Source organism: Cinclus cinclus, chromosome 4 (genome assembly GCF_963662255.1).
Source record: "Cinclus cinclus chromosome 4, bCinCin1.1, whole genome shotgun sequence".
Taxonomy (NCBI): Eukaryota; Metazoa; Chordata; class Aves; order Passeriformes; family Cinclidae; genus Cinclus; species Cinclus cinclus.
The window spans coordinates 46,552,499-46,574,558 of record NC_085049.1 but is presented as its reverse complement, the minus strand read 5'-3'; the positions used below and the strand labels follow the sequence as shown (position 1 = coordinate 46,574,558).

General features: G+C 36.5%; 1 protein-coding gene across 1 annotated transcript in view; it reads right to left on the bottom strand.

Moving 5' to 3' along the window:
• TRHDE (thyrotropin releasing hormone degrading enzyme) overlaps positions 1-22,060 on the bottom strand; it is a 197,339-nt gene that overhangs the window by 21,527 nt on the left and 153,752 nt on the right. The window contains exons 11-13 of the mRNA XM_062491203.1: positions 17,699-17,832; positions 17,545-17,600; positions 1,641-1,788 (exon numbers count right to left, since the gene is read on the bottom strand). Coding sequence (XP_062347187.1) covers positions 1,641-1,788; positions 17,545-17,600; positions 17,699-17,832 — 338 coding nt within the window. The remainder of the gene's footprint in view (positions 1-1,640; positions 1,789-17,544; positions 17,601-17,698; positions 17,833-22,060) is intronic.

Genomic DNA, 22,060 nt, shown 5'->3' with positions numbered 1-22,060 from the left:
ACATAACCATGTGGCTGCAAATAAGCTTTGTACACTTAATGACACTGTGCTTTAAGTTTAGGCTCCTGGTGTGCTTAAGGAACAAAACAAGTACAAGATATATTTAGTGACTTCTACGTTTTACACCAAGGACATATTTGCATATTCTGACCAGTTTTGAAGAAAAGCACTGTCACTGTATTCACCATAATCTTTTTCCAGTGGAATTCACCAATTTGAAAAACAGAACCGAGATACACAGAACTGCATAGAAGAGCATCTATTTTATTATTACAGATGCATAGGCATGTATATATGTCAACACAAAGGAAGATTCATATTGCAGCTTTCTCTAGCAGATATGTTATTCTGTGACTAAAATACTTTTTACTTCCTCTGCTATCACCTCAGCTTTCAAAACTCCCATCAGTAGTGATAAAACATAACCCAGCTGTGAATTTTACTGTTTTATTAAAATTTTCTTTTCTTTACACAACCATGTTTAAAAGTGAAATAGCAATGGCAGACTCCTAAGAATTTTCAGCTGAATTTTCTTTGCAGTTAACAAAGACTAAAAATGCAAATTATTTCAACTGCACTTTATGGCTTTGGTTTACATGTAGGCCTTAGTATATGTTCTACAAAAATAATTTTCCATGTCATCAGGTAACTCTGTGTATACGTATGTGTGTGTATCTATATATCTGTATATGTATTCACTTCTATAGATATACAGCCACCTCTAACTTTCTCCTTCTCAGCATGGTGCCTACAGTCACATACAAACAAACAAATATCTACTTAAGAAGAAAAAAAGCATCCTTAAGCCTTTCAGGCTTTAAAAAGCTCCTTTATTTGAAGGCTTTATAACACTGCATAAAGTTACTGTACGCTGGCCATTGAAAATATGTAGACTACATAAAATTAATAGTGAATAAAAACTCCAAGATTTCGTAATTGTCACTGGCTGCAGTCAAATCCTGTGTACTTCATAAACTATGCTTCAGTGTAGCTACAGGTAAATGTTTAAATATCTGCCATGTCTATCTTAATTACTTACGGCGAGCTGTTACTGCTGTCCCTTTGGATACAATTATGAATGGGCTTTTGACTCAATGGAGATCTAATTCTTGTTAATTAAGGTAACTACTGAATTCACCACAGACTTTGGGATGAAATAATGACTACAAATCTTTGCTACAGTTGCATGTATTCTGTTCATTTGTGCCTATATTTGCTGTTCTTGCTGATCTTAGGCACCCACTTAAATATCACCATGGGGCTCCTCAATAAAGAAAATCTGGCAATAGAATACTTTGTCGCTTTTAAGTAAAAAACTTTATTTGTCATAGCATTTTACATGAGGGATAATTACCTTTCCTTCTTCTAGTCACATATGCCTCAAACAACAGTTATCGCTATTCAAAAGCAAATGAACCAAAGCTTGATAATTGCTATGTTTAAATAAAGAGTAATTAGGAAGAAAGTTAATATCCCTAGGTCATTTATAGCATTTGACTGGGGAACAGTTCAAATCTTGGCAATAATATGAAAGAGTAAGAGGCAAAAGGAAGAAAGGCAGGAAGGACAGACGGAGAGAGTGAGGAGAAGAAGGAAAGGATAAACTAGGGGAAGAAAGAGAGGAAGACTGTATCTCTTACATTGAAGATGTTGTAGCTTTCTGTACGGTCCAGCAGTTTGTCCAGAGGATAAAGAGCTCGGCTGGCAGCATGCCACGGCAGGAAATCTTTTTCCTCTGAAAGGTACCTCATAATCTCCAAAGGAATATTCTGAGGCAAATAACCAGCTCTGCACAACAAAATAAGTTATTATTTAATTGGTTTTCAGAAGATATTCACAATGGGGCATAAGCAACTTCTTTTTTTCCCAAATGAAATTAAAATGCAGAAAAAATTATAAACCCATCACACTTGAATGACATAAAAAACAACCTCACATAAAACCAGTAACTTGCAGTCTCTCCCAACACATAGAAGCACACTGATTTGGTGACATAAGGCATGAACACACATGAAAGAAAACCAGACAAGCTATCCCTACTTTGAATGGATTCCTGTAGTTATGAAAGACATGAATGAAGAAGTAATGGCCTTAAAGGAAAAATAATTTAAAAATACTCAAAACAAAAAGGAAGGTGTTGCTTTGTTCATTTTTAAGACAGAAAGCTGTCTCCATAAAATCAACAACCCACTGCATTTTCCTTGACAAAACATTCCAACTGACCATCAGCAATCGAAAGAACTAGTGCTGAAGAAGCTTCAGTTTTACAGTTATTCTCATTCTTTTCTCTCTCATTTAGAACTGCCTTGCCTTCTAACCACCTAATGCCACTGTGAAATGACTTATCCAGTGACATCACCTGGTTCAGGATGTTCCGGCACTTTGCATATAAATTATGGATTTTTTCAGGTGTTTATAAATCAACAAGCTAAAATTTAGTCCCATTTTTTGACCTCCCCCTGCATGGGAAAGAGGCTGGGAGCAGTGGGGGACGGTACAGGAAGGGTTCTTAAATTATAGCTTTAAACGTAAAATGCAATACAGACAGAAGCATTTGAAAGTTACTTTAAAAACTAAATATATAAAATGACAAGCTTTAGTTTTTGCTCTCACTTTCTTTTTCAGAACAGCACTTTTTTTCCACTATCCAGACTGCAGAAACGAAGTGCAACCCTGGGGGTGCAAACTTTCCAGAAACACATTGTCTACTCTTCTCCTGATGCAGGTGTTTAAATCCCAAAGGAATTAACTATCTGCCTAGAGAGGAGATAATGATTCTCTTTTCATTAAACAGTTAAAATCAGCAAGGTGGATTGCACAAAGTTCAATTTCATAGCCTACAGTATGATATAGCTTCATAGACTAGTTTTTCTCCTTCACTGGCAAATGTTCCTTTAGTTTCCATCAATGTGGAAGAAAGGCAAACATAGCAAACCAATAAAATTACACACATTGGTACAGAAATTAACCATTGAATACACATTAATATAAACTTTTATCTCTGCTGTAATAAAATGTAAAAACTGCCTCACTGCTTGAAATAGCTTGTTTCCTTGCAATGTGCACCACATCTTGCAGGCCCCCATGTTTTACACTCTGTTGGAAGATTTACACTCTGTTCCCTTCATGTTCTCAGGAAAGAAGTGAGTTCATGTAACAGATTTCAAAAGTATCTATCCCAGCCTCCAGTCTGCTTCATGTCATTTTTGTCCACATTTTATCAGCTCTGTTTTCAACTCTAGTTCCAGCACATACTCAAAAAACAAGATCACTTGGGGAGCCCAGTGTGCCAGCTGAGGAACTGAGCAGGTATGAAATGAAACTGATAAAGCTTTTAGAGCAGGCAGTAGACAAAGTCCAATGCATCTGAAGACAGAAGGTTACTCCATTTTACAGGTCTTGTTTGTGAAGCAGCAGAGTATCACTGAGATAAGTTCTATGGCTTAATACATTTTAAAGCTTTCTAAATCAATGGAGCCAGAAGTATGCTGGACTGACTGCAGTTAAAATCTTCGAGATAATGTTAGTGAAGAGGTAAACTAGCTTAAAGTTGCATAATATCATTAGTTTCTAATAGAATTTGTGATTATTTTTACTGATAATTTGGTTGAGATGAATAAGTGTGAATTAAGGAACAAGAGGAATATCTCTAGGAAACACGCTGCTTAAGGAATAAACAGATTAATGTTTATTACAGCTGCACTAATGGACATTTTAGTTCATGTTTTGAAATTAAATCTACCTATACTAAGTGCAAAAAGAAATCAACACTGCAAAACAAACAGATTCTTTCTATTTAAGCTTAACTTCTCCATAAAGACACATAAGAAGTGAACTCAGAGATCAAGCTCTTATTTCTAAGCTCGGTTTCCTGATGAGTTTCAAACTCATGGTTCTTGGATGATGATACTCATCCTGTTCACAACAGCTGTTACTCTCATCACTCACTGCTTCTAACTTCCAAGTTTATCAGACTATTCAATTATGCCTGACTCTCTGTTTTCCTATTGCTTCCCTAAGACTATTGTGCAACTTACACAAAACAGATTGTGGCAGAGTTATATATTTTCCTGTTTACACCTGACCCTTCTTCTCTCTCTGGGCATGATCCTAGAAGAGCTTATGCCCAGTATCATCAAAATCAACCCCTAAACCACACATCAACCAACACATTCCAAGAGAAGGGTTGGGGATGAAGTGAGATTCTTGGGGATGAAGGGATCTTCTTGTCATAATTATATAAATGACAACAAATTTATCACTTCAGATCATGGATTAGAGGAAAATTGATTATGGCTGCTACAATTAATGTTAAACTCCTCTGTCAAGCACACGCTGGGCAGTACAGATGCTAAGATGTACCTCTGAGAGAAGTTAAGCAGAGACATATCCATATCTCAAATCAGTGGCAGTTAAAACAGCAACTTTCCTGAAGAAAATGGAAGTGCTTCAGGAACATTACATTCCTTGACAGAATGTTCTTTATATTTCACACTATTTTACTTCATGGATGCCCACAGAGAACCACAATAGCCCTGTTCTTTTACCCTGGTCGCTAAGCCATATTTATGAACTTTTTACTCCAAATACACTGTACTTGTAGACTATTTGCTATTAAATAGCTTCTGTCAAGAGGTAGTAAGCATGTTTATTGTTTCATCTTTTTGCATAAAAAGTAGCATATAATGTGAATGTTATAAATTATTAACTATATACTACAGTTTTAATACCTTGAGGAGTATTTTCATTCAAGGGAAAAAAAAAGAAAGATTTTTAGTAAGGGTAAGGCTAAACATTAAGGCTGCTAATTTTTTATATTTATAGTTGAGAAAATATGATATAAGGATAAAAATCTCACCCTAAACCATAAAAGAGATAAACCATGAACCATAAAATGTAAATAAAATGTATAAGAAGTCCTAAAATCCAGATCACAGATCTAGGACCTGTGTGAAGTCTCCCAGGAGGTAGCATGACTACAGTGACAGCCAGGTCAGCAGAGGACAGAACCTCGATAAAGCAGTGTGACTGTGTGATGAGCTATGCTCTAAGATTCTGCACCTTCACAAAGCACAACAATTGGTTTCTTAACTTTTGCATTTTAATACAATCACACTCTTTTAGTTTACACTAAAAGCTTGTCCAGTGTTAAGAGTAACTTCAAGACTCCTGTTTCCCAGGGAATACTGCATTCAGAAAGATGCACTTGGCTGACTTGAGCCGTGGCAAAGCAGACAAAGGGTGCTGGCATGATTCTAGGACTCTCCTTCACTAGCCTGAAAGAACTAGATTCAAAGATGGTTACATAGGATCTGGTCAGCAAAAGCATTTATGGAGTAGCACAATAACCAAAATGAGGAAAGAAGGCAACAGAGAACTAGTCTGCTCTGAGTATCTCTATGAACTCTGTTGGAAAAACACAGATCTGCGGAAATGTTGAACAGAAATATTCAATTATTATAACAATAACAAGAAAACCAAAAGTAGCGACCTTCCCATGAAAAGCAAAACTTTAAAATAATTTCCCTGTCATATAATTGCCTAGAAATTTTCACTCAAAGGTACTACAGAGTATACTCTACACATGCAACTTGACTTATTAGTCACTCCTTCAAGAAGGAAGGTCAGTGACAGAAATCCTTATTTTCTTGTGTCTTTTTAGCCATCAATCATATTGCTATCTTTAAGTCCAGCAAAATTACTATCAGATATTGCCTGTCAAAGACCAAATGCATGAGAGTCAGGGCTAAGAGACGAGGTTCTTTTCTAGCCTAGCCATCTTGAAGGAAAACTGAAATATTGTCTGTCACTAGGCGAAGAACTGATTATGAGCTATACTGAAACCAGGTAAACAAGCATAAACAGCACAGAAATACTGTGATGTCCAATCTTATGTCTAGTCTCAAACAAGCACAGTTTTCTCTAGGTCTATTTCCAGTGCCACCTGAGAATCTTAGCAAGCATATATCTCTTCATTAGAAAACTCCACAGAGGAACTATCTCTTCATTAAAAAACTCTGCAGAGGAACCTGGGATAGTTTTGGTGAGTATCATAACAGATAAAATAGTTAAATCAAACAGTGTTGATACATAAACAGTGGCTGAAAGCATACTGATGTCCAGGTAAAACATTTCTCAAGGGCAAGGTTTAAAAGTTTACAAAACTTCATCTACAGTACCTGGAATTAAGAGATTTAAGAACTCATCTAGTGTCTCCCTACCCAAAGCAGATTCATACCAGGGCCATTCATGACAGAAAATTGTTTTGTTTATATAGGCCTCTACCAATGGATATCCTAGGAACACTACCATTTCAGTACTGTTCTGCCAAGAGGAGGTAAGAATATAGCTCTGATCTTTTGCCCTGTAAATATTCATAGAAGAGTACCAACATATCCATTTCATGTTATATATAAAATGATCTGTTGGTTACAAATCTTCAGTATAAAGTTCAAAAAGCAGACATCCCTCTTTATAGTATTTCAGATTAGAGTGCTTTGATTTGGTATCACGGGTCATACAGAAGGTAGCCTAGACTTAAAACAGTCTCTACAAGCCCTCTCTAAGCCAACTTTCCCCATATTGAACCATTTGAAACACATAACTACAAAAGAAAAATTTAATCAAAAACATCACATTTGAAATGCTTCATTGCTTTCTGAATTTTCATGTAACTGTCCTAACCCATCAGTTTACCACCATGGCAATTGTTCTGTAGCCACCACTACACACAAGAGCATGTGTTAGAAATGCAGCACCACATAAGTTTTGTCTTACTATCTATGTTCCTATTTCACAGTTGCCTGCCAAACTGAAGAGGAGAACAGAAAGGTAAGTGGAGTGGCACAAAGATCTGGTTTAGTTATTAGACAAATTACCTCTAGACAAACATCCTGGTTCAGCAGGTTTTTCATGCCAAAGGAGATTGCTGACGAACTGGATTGAAAATGTGATCTATCATTTTTATGAAACGACAGAGGTGGAAAAAGATTTTCCATAAATTACATATAAGCATTATGTGGTTTATGATATCATATCATATAATAACATAAGCACCAATGCTTAGCAAGGTACTATCCAGCTTACACTGAAGAGGTTGCTACAGTGGCCATTGCTACAGAGAAAAGATGAACATAAAAATGGTAAATATTTCATTATACATAGTTTCATAGAAACATTATATTTAGAGTTTCATTATACATAGAGTTTTCATAGAAACTATGCATCCTCACAAATATTTCGCAATAAAAAACTCATGGCAATCAAAAATAATCTTTAAATTACATGAGCTTTTAATGACTCAGATAAAAGCAGAAGATCTAGATTATATTATGAAACATCAGAGTGTATTCAACTGCATTCTGACCTTGATTTGCTCTTTACACTGAGCCACTGAACTTATGGACCGATCCCAGCACATTCATTTCCCCCTTAGGGACAAAGCACCAAATGGTAGTGTAATTGGCAAGGGAAAATTATTACTCTGTTCTGAATTATTTCTATCATAAATCCAGCATCAGTCAAACAGACTCTGTCACAAAAACGACAGGGTTGCCATACAGTGATGAGAGTCTCTCATACAAGGGCACCATAAATCCTTTAGTCCCACCACCCAACAAAGACATTATAAGTCATGTGTTTAAATCAAAATTAGAAAATCCAAGCTGGCAGCAAACTGGCCTGCATTACAGAAACAATGCAAATGAGGTGATTTACTTGCTGCTAGTTTAAAACTCAACCTGCCTCATCTGATTCTTAGAAATGTGTAAAGCACGACTAGCTGTTTGTCTGGGTAATTTTGAAGGGGTAAAACGCAGCTATACAGAACACAGATGTGCAACTCAGATGAACATCAGTTTTGTTTCTGTGCATGTGCAATATATTTATAATTAGACTATACTCATTAACTCCCAGAGACAGTTTAAAGTATTTTAGGATTCTTAACAATTGATTCATTGTTTTACTGTAACAGTCAAGCGTGTGGATTAGAATAACACAGAAAAACTTGGCACCAATGAACATGCACATATAAGTGTATCTGCCTTTTTAATTTGCTTCAGGAGCTGTCAAGGACTGGTGTCTCCACCAATGTATTTAGGATTTTCTTTCCCAGTGCTTTAACAGCAAATCCTTGATAACAGAGTAAAAACATATATGCTGAACCCTGACATGTCAAAAAAGCTTTGAGCAAGGTGGCCCATACAACTGGGAAATGAACTCTTGTAGTCAGAGATTTCCATTTCAACTCCTGCAAGGTTAGAAGTCAATGATTAAAAACTTAGGATGACTGGCATCCATGTTCCCACAGAAGCTGCAGAAATAGTGTTTTATCATAGAAAACTAATGGACAATCTGTAAAAAAGGTCCTGTGATCTGCAGTACCAAAGAATAATCTACCTCATCCTTCCCTCCCAGGACTGAGCTAACTTTATATAAGTACCATGTAAGGACTTTATTTTTCTAAGATGCCAAAGTTACTTGATGGAGGCATTATGATCAGTACCAGCTATAGACTTCCACGTAAACAGGAGCGGAATGAATATCTGCTCTTCGATGAACACAACAGAAAATTTTTACTTCTAAGATTATTTTAAGAACTCCAATTAATTAGCATTCAATCTCTCAAACATTAATAAAAGATTCAGAGAGTAAGACAGTTTTAAGTGAAGTCTGCTTCTTTTTATTTTTTCTCACATGCAAAATATTTAAGGACTCTTCAAGTGACACTTAACTCTACACAAGAGTATTTGAAGGATCCTAAAAAGAATAGTTGGAATTCAATGTAATTATCACTGTATTATGTGGCTTAAATTACCTTGCACCGTTTTAGAGTTGCCACATAAGCAAAGACTAATATTAATTTGAATTACCCACCTCTGCTGAAAACAAGAAGAAAACCTCAAATCTAAATCCCTCTATGCTTGTAAAAAGTGTAGTTCACAATCTTTCCTTTCCTCTTCTTCCCCATATGAAAGAAAATTAATTCAAAAGGAGTAATACAAGAAAAAAAGGAATAATCTTACTGCTAAAAATTAAGGCTATGCAGTAAGGTGTATCATGTTTTTCACCATAACGAAACCATGATTTTTGAGAAGTATGTAATTCACAGAGTTAAATTAAGTAAAGAAATTTGAATGCATTTTAGGGGCTAATAGACATCAATTTCAGACAACTCAATTATTATAAGAGCTATTTATTTTCTTTCTTAGTGATTTTTGTTGGAAAGTGTAGAATGAAACAGCTCTTCTATTCATTAAGTTGTCAACAGGTGATGGTATCTATGACAGCATGTTTGAGTAGAATCAAAACTGAGTTAGTTTATTATTATGCACAATACTTTTTCACCACTCCCTCTTTGCCTGGTCAAATTTTTATAATTTGCATATCAGTCAGCCAAGTGAAATAAGTGTTTAAAAGCTAGAAACTTCATATGGATAGCACAAAATTCCAATCTTGAGAACACACACACACAATCCAAATTTGTTTGCCAGGATATCTACAGAATTGGAAATTCGTTTTCTAAAGGCAATTCCCAATAAACATATTTATAATAAAAAGATTCTCTGAAATTCTCTTAAACCCTTACCTATTCTCTTATTTCCATTTTACAGAGAGGAAGAAGACACAAATAAATGATTTAAGTGATTTTACTAAGATCACCTAGGAAGGCTACAGCAGAAACATCACCCCAGGTTTCTTCAGTCCCTGTGCCTTAGTCATAACAGTCCTTCCTGTCATTTACTGCTGGATTTCTGGGGAGAGGAAAACACACTTTTAGCCAGATAGGAAGGAGCTAATATGACATTCCAGAAGACAGAGCATACATGGACAAAGGCCAGACCTCCGCTAGACAATAACCCTGATCCACAGTAATCAGATAAGCTCAAAAAGTAGGTTCATTTCTGAGAAGCAATCGTGCAGTCAGGTCAAAATAACAGGCAAAGCAGTGACTAGACTGTGATAGCAGACTTCCTTCTTTATGTTAGTGAGCCATCAGTATTGTCTTCTATAACTAGAAAACTTGGTTTATGCCTTCATTCATATACCCTTTGCTAATGCTAGAGAAGTCAAAGTGTTTAGATCAGCACCTCCAGATTCTCAGAGTGCCATGTTTTTGTTACCTTAACCAGCGTAGCAGAAGGATCTTTTGCTTTCCACATTAGTCCTGTCAGACCCAAAGAAACCAAAGTAATCGGGTTCTGGGCTAAGGGGTCAAAAACTGTGCTGTTTTGAGAGGACAATTGAGGGAGGTAGAGACTAAGGCTGATCAGGCAGCTGTAGGGAAGTAAAAGGACTATGTAAATGAGATGAAGTCTCAGGGAGCGTGGATGTATGCTTGCTATGAGAGGATAGGGCCCCAAAGAATGCCACAGGTTTCAAGGCTGTGCAAAGACTTTCTCCTGCCCCACCAACACAAATTCCTCAAGCCATATTTGCAGCTCTTAGCTCTGCTTCCAGTACTTGAAGTAGCAAAGAAGCAATCAGCAAGGTCCACTCATGAACTCCTCTTCTTGCTTAACCACAAACTCAATTATTTTTTGAGGTGTAATTCAGATCTGGTTCAATTAATGCTTCCAAAGCAAATTTCAGAGACTGTTCCCTTCCCCTCTCATTCCACAGCATCCCCTGGCAGCTGCACTCCAACAAGGATACATCCATACCAAGCTGACTTTAGAGACCAGCTTGAACTCTGAGACTAAGACTATGCAGTAAAAAGACAATGAGTTAAGAACCATTAGCTAAAAACAACTCTGTCACTCTCTTGAAATCAGAATCAAGTCTTCCCGACAGTTTCTTCTGAGTTTGGCTAAGAATAGAGTTAATGTAATTTATAGGATAAAACAATTACTGCTATAATTCATCAGAAGTACCAGAAATAATTTAGGCAAATTTTGTTGGGATATGACTAGACCAAGACCTTCCCTCTGTACTAAACACTTTGCTGTCAGATTTACAGGGCTGGTTTTCAGTACATGCTGAAGAGTCTTCAACTTCTTCCCTGACTCTCAGCAGGGATTTCTATCTTTCAAGACACTCTCGCAGCACCAACACTTCCCTGGAATGTGCTGTACAATTTTCTTTACTGCCTTTAGTTATGTAACAGGATCAGATGCACAAAAAAGCAGAATTGAGTTTTAGTGTGCTTAGTTGCAGAAATTGCTTTGATTTCTCTTGTTACAAACACATGCAAATATTAGCTGAAATACGTATCTTCACATCAAGCAGGTATCAATGCTGTGACATCTCAGAGAACATATCTGTTTTTTATTGTGAAGTGCAGGATATGGAATGAATGATGGCTACCTTAAAATAATTGTAACTTTCTATTTTCACTAAAAAAAGCACAGCTATTTTGGCCCACTGAGAGAGTATTTATGTCAAAAGAAACCAAACTAATTCTGTAGGAAACCTTATCTAAATCAATTGCTAGTGAACCATCACCAAAATTCACCTGACAGTGAATGGGAGCTACTATGGCATCTGCTGAAATAATTCAGATGAGGCCTCATTTATTAAAACAGTAAATCTATACCACTATTAATCAAGCATGATACAAAGTATTGATCTAATGCTCACTCCCTTAGCTGGTACTCAGAGGCACCAATTAAGGGAGCTGCATAACACATCTCGTTTTCCTCTGAGTTGAACTATTAGAAAATGCAATCAGGAGTAAAGATGAAGGCTAGAGTAAAACTGCAGTTTACTAATTTAAACAGATCCTATATGATTTTTTCTGAATAGCCCAACAAAACAGAGTCAACAATCCACAGCCACAATGTGGTTGTTGAAATTTTGAAGCATTTTGAAGTACATTAATTGTGCTGAGAATTTCTATCTCTGTCACCTACTTACTATCCCAACCCAGTATTTCACACGGGCCCTCAAATGCCTTGACTTCTCCTGACATTACAGTGAACAGGACTTGAAGTAACACAATCTAACATGGAACCAATTAGCCCACATATGTTAGAAGACTTCAAATGCTACAAGAAATGAAATCTTCATCTCTGTGAAAACAGCAATGAAAATCATTTCAACTCCACAGTTTAGTTTTGCTATGCATGTATTGCCACTGGACATTTCAAGAATTTTTATTTTCAATTTAGCAGCAGTAATTCTGGATTTTATATGGAAATGAATCAACTATAGGCTTAGTTACAAGATAACTCTCAGTTTCCAGAAGTAAGACCAGCTAATAATTATCTGGGGTGTCATTCAGCCTTAGGTAGCTGAGTGGACAAATTGTTTTTTTGCCACAGTGGAAAGACTCCACAGCTAGGAATTAAATTTTTTAAGAAACAATAAAATAGGAGATCCTAAAGACATGATTTTCCAGATACAAAAGGCTATACTTGATTAAGCAAGACTTACTTTTAAAATTAATTTCTCTCTACAAGTTGGTGAGAAAGTGATCTCAAGTCAGCATTAGCTTACTTCGTTATTTTACTTCTGGAATCAATATTGGAGTCAAATATTAAAGATAAATTTGTGTCAAGGGATAAAAGATCATCTGTTAAATTTGTGTCAAGGAAGATAATTTGGGTTTGTATATTGAAGAGTAGGTTGGTACTGCCTTTTCCCTTGCCCTCAGACTTGTGTTTTATAGAGTCAGCAGAAGTCACAGTTTGGAAAGAAAATGAGTCACAAAGAATTGTTTAACAGCAGGAAAATGATCTTCATAACTTGTCATATATCTATTTGCACCGGGATCCTGGTTTTGGTCTGGTGTAGGAGATTCTGATAAAGAGGAACACTTATGAAGGCCATCTACAGCATGGAAGTCACTTAGTTCACAGAAAATTTTGGAGGTACATTTTTTTCTTGCTGCTCATTTCTGATACAGCTCTCCATATTTGTTAAGCCTACAGGGACAGGCTTCATTTGAAGAGACTATAGCTCAATCTGCCCCTAATCTGTGCATGGAAATGGACAGCACTCCAACACAGTAGTCTATCCTTGGAGCCTAAGAACAATTACACTGCTTCATGCTTTCTCATTAACTGCTTACAGAACTGGAAACAACAATAGCTATTTTAGATGACAGTAAAAGAGATATTCACAGTCACATCTGATTCAACACTGATTAACATTAAACATAAACCAGACCTATTTCTTTCACATAATACTGGATTAAGTCAACCAGTTTAATGAGGGAAATCTTTTACGAAGAGCCCATCAAGGAAGAACCAGGGGTGACACAACACTCTTAACATTAAGTGAGCAATTTATCTTATGTGGCTAAGTGGTTTTGAGGGGTCAGGTGCATGTTTCTCTCCATTAACTGTCAGTGCACTACAAGGTGAGAATGTCAGATTTACAGATTTACAGATTTACCTTTGGGAGGCCTAAAGTAAATTGGGAGGCATCCCACCTCACATACTCACTAACTGACCCCTTATCCAAAGGAAAGAGAAATATGTGAGAAGCTGACAACGTTTCTCACACTGTTGTGAAACAGCATGACCTTTGTCATTTATTGTGACACTGCTTATTGAAGCTGCCTGATTTGCCCTCTGCTCTGTTTAAGCTTAGATGACAACCACAACTCTGTCTTCTCATGGGTTCTGAGCTTTCTCAGTTATTATTTACTAGTATCATGTACTAGAATCTACATACTTTTTAATTCTACTGAAATGTCATACAAACCAAAAGATAAAAAAATCTTTAAGAAGAAGGGAAGTGTCAAGGTGCTATTCTTGCTCAAGAACATGGGACATGTTCAAGGCTACAGCTTTTCAGATCTTAAGGGTATGTGCATGAACTGCAGCCAATAATTGCACTTAAAAATCTGAAAAACCAACAAGCTGTAATTTTCTTCTGTTGTTATTATTCCACTCAACTCTCCTTGATGAATGTCATATAAACTGAAATACAGCAAGAAGGAAGATGAAGGAAGGTACTTCCATATAAAATGGACCAAAAAAAAAAGAAATTAAAAGCTACAGAGCTTAAAATATTCCTTGGTAGTATCAATTCATTTATGTTGTTTATTTTCAAGAAATCGCTATGCCGGACAGTAAAAGGATAATAAACATTTCAGAGGAATGAAATCAAATACACCTATAAAAAAATAAAATGTGCCATTCCAAAACAATTTCTATGAGTGCTTTCTTTCATTTTTCTTCAAATCTAAATATTATTAAATTTTACTAAAGAGAAGAGCTGCACTTGTTCCACAAGCAAAATTAATTAGCAGTATAGTAACACAGAAATGATCATATTAGAACAGACAATATTCTAGTAGTGGAAAAATTGAGTCAAAACATTTTGGTATTATCTGTATTATGTTCAAGAGCACACTAGGAAGTACTTCAGAATTTCTAAGAAGGGCAGGGCATTTTGAAGAAATACAATACAGTAAATAGAACTGTTTACATTAGAAGTAATTTTTGAAAGAATCAGCATGAAGTTAAGAAATTATGTTTTAGTTTTTGCATTATTTTAGAACTAGAAGTAATAGCTTGGGACTAGAAATAAAATATGTATTCTATAGTTCTCTTCCCTCTCTCAAAACACACATGTTTATAGTTGTAGACAAGAAGATAACACATCATTACAACTAGGGACCAAAACTGAGGACTGAGTGACTGTTAAGAACAGCCAGTCTTCTCAGAAATCAGATCTGAACTATCAATTACTACTTCTGTATCTGGTCAATAAGGTCACTCACCTTCTCTCACGTCACAGTCAGAGACAAGTGTATGTGTTTCATCTCCCCATCCCATAACGTCATACAGGCAGAGAGAAATGCTCACTGTGCCTCGGACACAAGGCTGAACCAGCACAGTACCCATGAGGCAGACGACACCCAACTGTGGTACTGCTCCAAAATAAAGTGGGACAATTTTCTGCACTGCTCCTTGCAGCCAAGGGAGGGAAAGTTAAGCTGCTTCTAGGCTGACAGTCACCTTTGAACAGTGACTTTTTCAGAAAATTGAAAGAGTCTGTGTTATTCTGATATTATTCTGTTATTCTCAGAGCTTGTTTTAGGAACACTGCTGTGTCACATCAAAGCACCAGACACAGCAGGAGAAGCTGCACCATACTGCAGCATCAGGGCTCAATTCCCATTGCCTGTCCCAGCAAGAGCTTTTCCACCTCCTTTCTTACTCCAAGAGGTTCTGATGCTTTGACATCAAGGCCAGCCCTCAAAACACTGGTAAGAGTCTCTTAATGCCTCCCTCGTCCTATTCATCACAAAGGAACATAGCAAGTATTAGGCCTATTTCTGGTCTTTTTTTTTCCCTTTCTTTTCTTTTTTTTCATCTGGAAGAAGGGGAATGGAAATAAAAAATACCAAGATTTTTCCTAAAAAGTTACCATATTGTCAGCCAGCCAGTCAGAATAACTTCAAAATCACTATAATTGCTTGGGTTTTTTTTTTTGTTGTTGTTGTTGTTTTTTAAATAGGAAGGTGATAGATAAATAACGTAACAAAGATCAACAAGAAGCATACCGTACATGGCAAGTTTAGCCAGGTCCACCTATCTTATTGATACTCTTGGACTACAGGCCATAAATCTACTGCTTGCAAACAGATCCTTCCTCCAATCAGACTGGCTTGTAAGGCACACACTCAAGGTAACACTACTGTCAGGACTCTGGAAACAGGAGTCTAGCTACATATCCCTATTGGAAGAATATTTCCTCTTAAGGGATATCTATGTATGCACATGTGTCTTGACATACATTTATAACTCCACTACTTTCTTCCACAGTGCATGAAGACCATATGCAGTAGCAGACTGCTGCAGACCATCATTAACAAAAGAAAGTGAAGTTTTTATAATGTGAAATCTTTTGAAAGACTTTACAAGGCACCATTGTAATTACCTCTGAAAAAAGTGCTGCATCTAGTATCCCCAAGTATCCCCATAAAAGTACTTCCGAAAATTAGTGGGGAATGCATTACTCATCTAATCTTCTGAGTGGCTTTTAGGTAGAAAAAAGGTGGCCAGACAATACAGGTTGGGTCTTTAATCAAGACCTCACCTTAATAAACTCTATAAACAAGATATCCTAGAGCACTGGCTCAATACTGACTCAGAAGAAAAACACTCAGTGACAAAAACTGGCTTAGGAAACAGCGTTTTTCAGGATCTAGACTTTCAGGGAAGTCTAGCCACTTCTGACTGCACTCAGTGCAAGGAAAAAGAAGGTGAGATACTGCAACTGCACACTACTTCTCTGAGGCATCAAAATCAAATAAAATTGGAACAGATTACAACTTTACTCAACATTTGGTCATTCTTCTAATAGTCTAGATGTTTCAGAATAATCTGCAATATTCTTCCCGTCAGAAAGTAGACAAATTATGATCTACTGAAGTCTGATGTAACAACCTATTTCTAGTTCTTTACTATTACCAATGGCAAGATGTAACAAAGCAAGAATGAAAAGCAGTGCCAAAAGCAAATGGATACACCTCTCCCCATGATACCTCCTTCCCTACTACATCTCTGGACTATTAAGTAAGGGCTAATCACCACTTTATGTCAGCAGCAGGAACACAGTGGTAGGGCACACAACTCTTCTTACTGCAGTGATGCTAGAACTAGAACATCACTGAGCTGTGACAATGTGACATTGTGACTGAAGCCCAAACACCTCCAGTGACCATTTGTAGTCACATGTAAAGACAGCAATATCAGGAATTCTTTTCATGCTACCTTTGACTGGACCAGTGCAAGTAAAATCAGATTATTTGCAATTTTGCAATTAAATCTGTAATTATGCAATTAAAACCCTATACTAATGCTATGTTCCCAGGTACCTCAAAATCAAAAAGTTAGAAATGTTCCACTATTTTCCTCTCATTTTACACTTTCACTATCCACATATTGGATTTCAAAATGGGGACCAATCCATTGCCTCCATTTGTAAAGAAGGCACTACCTAACCAGTACTGTATGTGTTAATTATTAACTCTCATCATAATAAAACACAAAATGTTACATAAATTCCAGAAATGCTCAATGGAATCACTTTTCCATTATGTTTGAAAAGCACCACAGAGGAGAAAAAGAGTCTGTTCTAGCCGATTATACAAAAAGAAAGATACTGGAAAAATGATCTAACAGTACAAGTTAGGGCAAAAAAATTACTGAAGCTTGAAGGTGCCTTCCATCTCAAATTAAATACAGCACAAGGATCAGTGGTAAAAGAAAGGAGAAGTGGGACAACTGGGAGAAATGGAAGGGAAAAGTCTCATTCATTACAGAAAGAGGAAAGAGATTATTTATCTGCAAAGTGTTAAATTGAACTTGCTGCAAAATTGATCAAATCTCTTCAGATTCGGAAATACCCTACAGCAATTATTGATCAAGAGTAGTGAATGTGCTACAGACCATGTTCATGTGCTATGCAAAAAAAAAACCAAACAAAAACAAAAAAAAAAAAAAAAAATGGGGGCAGGGGGAAACTAAAGCATGTTTAGAACACACAACTTTGAAACACACTCAACTGCTGAGTGTGCTGAGTTAATGGCTGGATGAGTTATTGCAGCAATATGTATAAGGATAGATGATCTTCAGGAAAACATACCTGGCTAGATTGAATGCATCATCAATCAAGCCTGCTCGATTACTGACAGAGATAACCTGTGAGGGGCAAGCACAAAAATTGAACCATTTAGGGTGATGAAACAGTGAAGGTTCATCTATGAAAGCAGATTTTTGGGTTGAGAAGAGGAGCTTACCTCATGGTTCCTTGTTAGCTGATTAATTAGCAGCCTCCAATTTCTAATATCATAATTAACTCTAAAGTAGCCAGTCTGGTTGATGTTCCCCAGCAACCAACTTGCCTCTTCCAAAGCAGGAATCCTGTGGTGCTCTGAAAACAAAAAAAAGAAGGGAAGGGGTCTTGGTTTTAAACTTGAATATTCTAAAGATGCATCTGTAGCATTTTCTCCTTCTTTAAATATATGTGAAGGCAGTAAAATTAATTCAAAGACTAACAAAAATACTGTGTTTCATTAATAATTTCCTTTGTCTGTTCTGATGCAGAGAGCCACCAACTGACCTTCCCCTGGGGACCTTTTACCCACACAGAACTTCAAGAGTGCTTTTTCTTTCCTGGCAAATATTATTTCTATGAAAGATATCCTCTTTAAGTCTGGTACCCTTATTCTGGCTATGCTTAAATGGTTTTCTAAAACTGTAACTCAAAAAACTCAATGGATGTGCTGTAGAGAGAAGAGTAAGCCTGTGATTAAAAAAATTGATTCTTAAGTGTTTCTGCTTGTATTTGATTAAGTTTTTACATTGAATTTTAAATTAAAGTACTTCTAGTTGTACAGCTTCTAGCTACTAAGCACTGGGAGCCACCTCTTTAGAGTTAGACCAATTAACCTTATATCACCCAACCTACTCTTCATCTTTCCCCTTGTTTTAAGTAATCACTTTAGGGCTGAAAGTCTAAATTTATTACTGGTTTTGTGCAGTCAGGCACTCCACAACTATTTGCAGGAATAGGGATTTCAAAATTTCAACAACAGAAATTCCCTGAACTCGTGCAACAAGCACTTCTTTTCTACCATGGCACAAAGCACCAGGCTTCAACATCTCTGGAAAAAGTCTTCCATCTAGTAAATTATTTTGACAAAGCTAACCATGAACGAGAACTCCCTAAAAATTCAGAAACACATTTTTCAACCAATGGAATTAGTTTGTACACTGTTGAAGGAATAGTCTTCTCATTCATTTTTAAGAATAAAAAAGAAATACATGAAATCTGTTATAAATGTAATTCCATTAGGGAATTTTTTGGTGTGTTCGAATTCCCTGGAGGCAGCAAATGGGAAAAAGTTAGCAGTATGGTATTTACAATTCACATATACTAGCCAGTACATAGGCTTACTAAAGAAATTTATTTGTTCCAGTCTTTCTTATAGAAAAAGTAATTTCTGAGGAAATAATAGTTAACTAGGGCTACAGATAAAAGTTGTGCTTCTCCCTTGACTAACAGCAAACCCACAAATAACTGTTAGTTTAAGGTGCAAAAAGTACAAAGATCAGCAAGACTTGAATCTTAAAAACACATAATTATATGTTTAAATTCATGGATCTGCATTATGCACAGGGATTCAGATAAAAAAACTGCAGGATTAAAGTGGAAAGTCCTCTTTTCTCCTAGGTAGTTCTGAAACCAGTAAAATCTATGAAAAGTACACTTATTAAAATATTAAGACCAGAATAATTCAGTTGTTGCCTCTTCAATTCAATTGTTATTGCTCTTTTATCCATGGTAAAGCACCAAGCAGACACATCCATTAGGATCCAACACATTCTGCAGAAATAGGACTGAGAAAATCTGAATTGAGTCCTACAACTCTGCAGAATTCCCAGGTGTTCATACTGTCAAAGCACCTAAACTGCTTTTGCCACACAATCTGATTTGGAACAAGGCTGTAACACTCGTGTGTCCTTTCTTCCACAAGGGTCTGTACAGATCAGTCCTAAGCAGACTCTCTTAGACCTGCTCCTCTGTTTAAATCCTTTTTTCATTAGGACCAAGCCAAAACCAGCTCCATCCTATTTAGAGAAGACTTGAATCCTGTTCCTTTGTAACCTTATGCCACCTTAATGCCATACAGCTTTCTGCCCACGCTCTTTGGTTGCAAACTAACCTTTAAATGCCACCAGTCCTGAAAGCAGTTACTTGTAACTGGTTAATCTTAGCACCTCTACAATGCTAGCTAAAAGCATACCAAATAGGCTACCAACACACATTAAACAATATCTGGGTAAATAAATACATGAAATGGAAATTTTCAAAATCATATGTTATTATAAAATACCTACACATCTTCTTTGAGCATTTGTATTATATCTTCACCTCCAAAGTGAGGAAATTACTTATGCTTCAACACAATATTGAATGATACTTGCCAGTCAAGTATGACAAGTTCAGAATAAGCTATTTCACATGTAACAGCTGTGCAACACCCCTGATACATATCACTATAAAGGAGAACAGCATCTTTCCAAAGCGTGATGGCATTATTTCTCTTTTGGTCAGTTTAAATACAACCATAATCTCTTGTTACTTTTCTTCAATAAGACCACTCATCTTCTCCTGAAATAAAGGACAGAAACCGTCACAACTTCACAGCTCACAAAAGAGGTGGCTATTTCAAGGGACCCCCTGATACCTGTGCTTCATATAGTTCTATATAATTTAGTAGAATTTCATATTTGTGTCTGTCAGTTATCATGCTTTCCTATACAAGAAATTCTTTATTTTGATAACTACAGGCACTAAAAATTTCTATAAACCTGGGTAATGTTTCCACTTACCACAAACATATTTATTAATTTAAGATTAAAAGTATTATTAAAAGTTAGCGAAAAGGTACTAACTCAGTGTTAAACTCTACATTAAACCATTCATGACTTTCTAAACAACAACAAAGATTTAATTTTGAATTAAATCCATCTTTTAAGGTTTTAGTTCACCTCTCCAAAGTCAATCTAAAATATATATCCCATAGTATTTTAGACTAAAGGAAATTTTTAAAATTCTCTTCCATCAGAAAGTGTTTTTCCATGGTTAATGTTTTGTCTGGATGCCTCAGAAAAAAACACTGCTCTAAAACTTCTAGTTTTGCCACATATAAGAAACATTTAAGAGGAAATGATTAAACTTTATGAGATTTGTTTTGAAGTAAAAAAATCAGGATCTCATTCCCAGTTTATTTGCTCTCAAATGTGACACAGTCCCTCCAGCTGGTGCACGTAACTTGAAGTCCTGAGCTGTTCCAGCAATGTCAATTCCATCAAAACCAGCATGTGAGGCAGGTCTAGGAGAAGGGCACCCTTCTGCAAGAGAGTACTGCCAAAAGCATGGACCAAACACAGTTCTAGTACCATTTCAAGTCTTCAGACTCACAGTTATTAATACATAGCAGTTAATATAATAAATAACAGTTGTTATTTTAACTCTTCATTTTATACTACTCCTAGCATACTAAGAAATTGCTTTATGCTAGTAGAATCCCTACTGGGTGAATTTACTCCATTTTGCAGCAAAAATAACAGCACAAGTGTAGCACAATTTCTTGATAACAACAACAAGAGAAATTTTACTGACAAAAAAGTTTTCCATGAGGAATTTCACAATCATTTATACTGGCTTTACCTAAATTCTGCAAATCTTCTTGAAAGAACTTTTTACACAGGGAGAAGGCAAACCAGAAGAAAAAGTTCTATCTCACTTGCCATGTTGCCATAGCTCCATGCTAAAAGATAATATTGTGGTATGAGACTAGCACAATAAATGGAGCACATCAGGAAATATGATCATTTTCCATCTCACATAACTCTTTCTTCAGATTACCCTTCCATCCATTAAAATTCCTACACGATGGAACTGCTAATGTTTAAGGTGATACACAATGTAAGCAGCAGTCCTCTGCTAGGATCTTCACTCAGCTGCTAGAGTAAGGGGAATGATTCTGACTCACTCCATCAAAATTACACAGGATTCCAAGTCCTGTATCCCTGGTACTTACTATGGCTGGCTGAAGCTCAAAGCAGGACCTGTATATTGATCTTTCTTCACAGTACTTCCCTTCTTCCTACTTTAGAGAGATAAAAGAGTGGAGTCTGGAAGCAACACAGGTAAAGTTCAGCAGCTGAATTTCAGAAAAGAAAAGAAAGGGTATTTTTCTAAAGCTGCAACTACTGCTCTGCTCCCCAGCAGGCAGGCAGCAAACCCCAGCTCAGAAGCATACGTCTTCTACAAAACAGTTCCTGGAAGAGATCTGACTGCTGAATGTCTTAAAGTAGAGATTATCTAGTAGGAGGTGGCAAAGTAAATTGGGTCTTGCTGTTGGAAGGGAATTGCCCTGTTGAACTTTCTTTCCCACATCTCATAGCAATCCTGAGGAGATATTAGGAGCAATCTGAACAGCAGTCACTTTAACTGAGGTAGGGAGGTTTATCAAAGGACTATTACCCTGGAATATAACAAATCAGTTAATGAACAGGAGGTGGGGATGGAAGGGATAGGGAGGCAGACTAAAGCTGTGTCAGCCAGTTGAGCAACACTTGCTGAGTTG